At 39.7% G+C, this 4,018-nt stretch overlaps 1 protein-coding gene across 1 annotated transcript; it reads right to left on the reverse strand.

The window, feature by feature from the left end:
• Positions 1–213: 213 nt before the first annotated feature.
• On the reverse strand, positions 214–3,420 carry LOC128984856 (uncharacterized protein K02A2.6-like). Its single transcript, XM_054404225.1, has 3 exons — positions 3,096–3,420; positions 2,382–2,468; positions 214–1,826 (listed from the first exon to the last, which is right to left on the reverse strand). Exons 1-3 carry the CDS (start codon positions 3,418–3,420, stop codon positions 214–216), a joined length of 2,025 nt encoding a protein of 674 aa, XP_054260200.1.
• Between the last annotated feature and the right edge of the window lie 598 nt (positions 3,421–4,018).

The raw sequence follows: 4,018 nt of genomic DNA on the forward strand, positions 1-4,018 counted from the left end.
CAGTGACTTCGTATTGATAATTATTATTTATGATTTAATATACAACACTCCTTTCCCCTTTACAAAAAAACTTAAAACTCTTCTTGAAAATAAAATAAAATAACTCTTCTTTTATAAATGTTCGCAGCATCTTCATTTCAAAATAAAATTCATTGTTTGTCAAATGTAAAATAAAATTAACTTAATCTTGCTGCGAACTTGTTCTCTTGTCTACTAAAGATTAAGTTTCTGCGGGGCCGTTATCATCCTTTTGGACCTCCGCAGGGGTTCTTGTTCGTGAGTTATACTTCCTTTAGGTAATGGAGATTTCCGAGGTGATGGAGATTTCTGAGGTGGTAAAGATTTCCGAGGTGGTGGTGATCTCGTGGGACTCTGTGATTGATCAACATGTATAGGAGGTTCGACCAGACTTTTGCTTGGTGATAGCACTGGTAAGGGTCGTGGAGGAGTGATTTCTGGTTCTTCTCTTCTCATAATGGGCAATTCACCTTCCAACTCTTTCAAATGATCGGCATGTACAAACCGTTTCTGTCCCCTTACGCTAACAATGTAAGTCACAGGACTGATACACTTGATAATAACTCCCGGCATCCATCTTGTTTCTTCGTTACGGATACTTTTGACCCAGACTTCCTGTCCTAGTGTGAACGACCTCCATTTTCCTCTATGTTGGTCACTGGATTCTTTTATTTTCTGTTGCTTGCTCTCCATGTTGCTTTTGAAATCTGGTTTTAGAAGAGTGAATCTGGTTCTAGGCTGAAAACCCAAAAATAGTTCCGAAGGTGTTCTACCAGTGATTGAGTGAGGTGTGTTACGGTAAGCGAACATGAAACAATCCAGTTTGTGCTGCAAAGTCCGATTTCGGCCCTTGAGGTTGTCTTGGAGTACTTGCTTTAAGAGAGATGTTTTAAAAGTACCCACCATAGACTCTGCTTGGCCGTTACTCGCCGGATGATATGGAGGGGAGAAAATGTGATTAATTCCATTGAATCTCAAAAAACTTTCAAATTCTTCTGACCTAAAAGGCGGTCCTCCGTCTGTGATGATGTTCTCCGGAACTCCATATGCGGCAAAGCATGTACGTAATCTTTCAATAGTTTTTGAGGCGTTGGTACCATTCATTTGGTATACTTCGACCCATTTAGAGAAACTGTCCACTAGTATCAGAAAATAAACACCATCCTTCTGAGCGAAATCTAGGTGCACACGCTGCCATTTCTTTGAAGGCCACTGCCACGGCTGTAGAGGCAGCTTAGGGGCAGATTTACGGGTCATTTTACAGATCTCACAGGTTTTAACAACATTTTCAATTTGGTCATCAATTTTAGGCCACCACACAAAACTTCTGGCCAAAGCTTTTATTTTGCAAACACCAGGATGTTCTTCATGTAACATGTCTAAGAGGTGTTTTTGAAATCTAGTAGGAATGAGGACTCGATTTCCCCAAAGAATACAACCATTTTCAACTGAAAGTTCGTTCTTTCTCAGAAAGAAAGCTCTTAATGGCTCATCCTTATCTAAATGTGTAGGCCAGCCTTGAAGTGTCAAATCTAAGACTTTAGAAAACAACGGATCTCTTCGGGTTGCAAGACTTATTTCTTTTGCTGTGAGAGGTAGTTCTGGAAATGGAGCAAAAAACTGAATAACTGAAATATCTTCAGAGTTTGGGTCGAGTTTCTTAGGAAGACGTGAAAGAGCGTCAGCTTCTACAATTTCAGAACCTTTTCGATAGATGATGTGGTAGTCATACGCAGACAAAATTATTGCCCAACGTTGCATGCGGGCAGCTGCAAGAACTGGGATACCCTTTTTCTCTCCTAGGAGTGCTGTTAAAGGGGCATGATCCGTAATCAATGTGAATGATCGACCAAAAATATATTTGTGAAATTTCTTTACTCCGAATATGATAGCAAGGGCTTCTTTATCTAACTGAGCATAGTTCATTTCGGATTTTGTAAGACTTCGAGAAGCATACGCAACTGGTCGGACAGATCCGTCCGGCATAGTGTGAGACATAACACTGGCGATCCCATAAGGGCTTGCATCGCATGTCACTTGGATTTTCAACTTTGGATCATAAGGTACCAAAACATTACTTTGAGTTAAAAGCAGTTTACTCTCATTAAAAGCTTTTGAACATTCTAAATTCCATTGCCAGGGTTTGGCTTTATGAAGCAACTGATGCAACGGGTATAACACCGTGGATAGGTTAGGGAGAAAACGCCCATAAAAATTCAATAGGCCTAGATAGGCTCTTAGCTGGGTAACATCGGTAGGCTCGGGTGCATCCAAAATAGCTTTAACTAGTTTATCGGTAGGGTGTATTCCGAACTCATCAATCCTATGTCCAAGGAAATTCAAACTGGGTTTAAGGAACTCACTTTTCTGGTAGTTAGCCTTGATACCGAATTCTTTAAGTCGCACTAGAAGGGCTTCGGTTTTGTTTACTGCATCTTGCATGTTGTGGCCTACAATCAAAATATCATCCAGAAAACAGTATGTACTATTTAATCCTTTTAGGATCCGGTCCATGACCGCTTGGAACTGAAAAGGTGCACTCGTAATCCCAAAGGGTAGTCTTTTGTACCTGAAAAGACCTTTGTGGGTGTTTACCGTTAAGAATGGTTGCGATTTTTCGCCTACACCTAACTGCAAATAGGCTGAAGTCAAATCAATTTTTGAAAATATTTTCCCACCTGAAAGTTTTGTGAAAATATCTTCTGATGTAGGGAGTGGATAATGCTCCGAATTTTTCAAGACTCGGTTTAAGGTTACTTTGAAATCCCCACACAGTCGCACTGATTTTCCGTCAGGTTTTAAAACACAAACCAAGGGTGTACTCCACTGGCTATCTTTGACTGGATAAATAACATCAGATTTAACAAGATTATCAAGTTCTTTTTCGACTGATTCTCTTAAAGCATATGGAACAGGTCTAGCCTTACAAAAAATTGGAGTCGCCTCTTCATCTACAGCAATCTCCGTTGTGATACCTTTAATTAGACCCATTTGCCCTTCAAAAACATCCATAAATTTACTTTTCAAGTCATTTTCTACAGAAGCGGTAGAAGTAGAAACATTATGGCTAGACTTGCCTGCATTATTTCCAGATCCAACCTGTAATATCCTGTTCCAGTCCAACTTCAACTGATGTAGCCAATTACGTCCCAACAGTGCTGGCTGTCGACAATCGGTGATTCCTACAACCACTACAGGTAGATGGTAGTCCTTTCCTTCGTGCGAAACTGCGGCTTTGAACTCTCCCAAAACATCCAATGGGTGTCCAGTGTACGACTTCAGCTGCAACTCAGTAGGCCTTAAATTTATATGACTAAATTTATCATCATAAATATGTTTAGGTAAAACAGTCATAATAGCACCGGTGTCAATAACCATATCCAATGGTTTGTCTTCGACCATCAAGGTGGTTCGATAATTGTTATCAAAAGAGACTTCATTTATCAAAGAAACACACTGTAAATCATAGCAAGTATTTACATCTTCATCTGGACTATCAGTTACAAAATTTACTCTTGACCTATTACTAGTAGGTTTAGGCTTTCCATGTTTTTGCTTACAAACACTCGACAAATGGCCTATTTTACCACAAGAGTGACATCGTGCTCCTTTGAAGAAACACATATTACAATTATGACCAGTTTTGCCACACCTGTAGCATTTATAGTCTTTCTTATTTTCCATGAGGTTATTACCTTTGACATAACCTAGTTTTGGCTTTTGGAAATTGTTTTTACCCCCACTAGGCTTAGAACTGTGTCTGTACGATTTTACAAAATCTATTTCACCCACTTCTCCCTGTGAATGAAATCCTTTGACTTCCTTCCTTGCAGCCTCTAGCCTACAAGCAAGTTCAAAGAGTTGCGAAAAATTTGAATCGGTCTCTGTCATCAACCGTTGTTGAATATCCTCGTTTTTAATCCCACTAACAAAGCGGTCCCTCATGGCATCGTTTAAGAAATTACCAAAATCACAAGAAGCAGCTAAATGTTTAATCTCC

Source organism: Macrosteles quadrilineatus, unplaced genomic scaffold (assembly GCF_028750875.1).
Source record: "Macrosteles quadrilineatus isolate MER2022 unplaced genomic scaffold, UCM_ALF_1.0 Scaffold_2__2_contigs__length_208266976, whole genome shotgun sequence".
Taxonomy (NCBI): Eukaryota; Metazoa; Arthropoda; class Insecta; order Hemiptera; family Cicadellidae; genus Macrosteles; species Macrosteles quadrilineatus.

What these genes read in the sequence shown, in the direction of transcription:
- LOC128984856 (XM_054404225.1), bottom strand. Translation starts at nt 3,420, where the DNA reads ATGGTCGAAGACAAACCATTGGATATGGTTATTGACACCGGTGCTATT. An exon ending in TGGATCTGGAAATAATGCAG is followed by an intron (nt 2,469 to 3,095) that starts GCAAGTCTAGCC and finishes TTTTGATTGTAG; the next exon opens with GCCACAACATGCAAGATGCA. An exon ending in CAAGGCTAACTACCAGAAAA is followed by an intron (nt 1,827 to 2,381) that starts GTGAGTTCCTTA and finishes CCCCTTTAACAG; the next exon opens with CACTCCTAGGAGAGAAAAAG.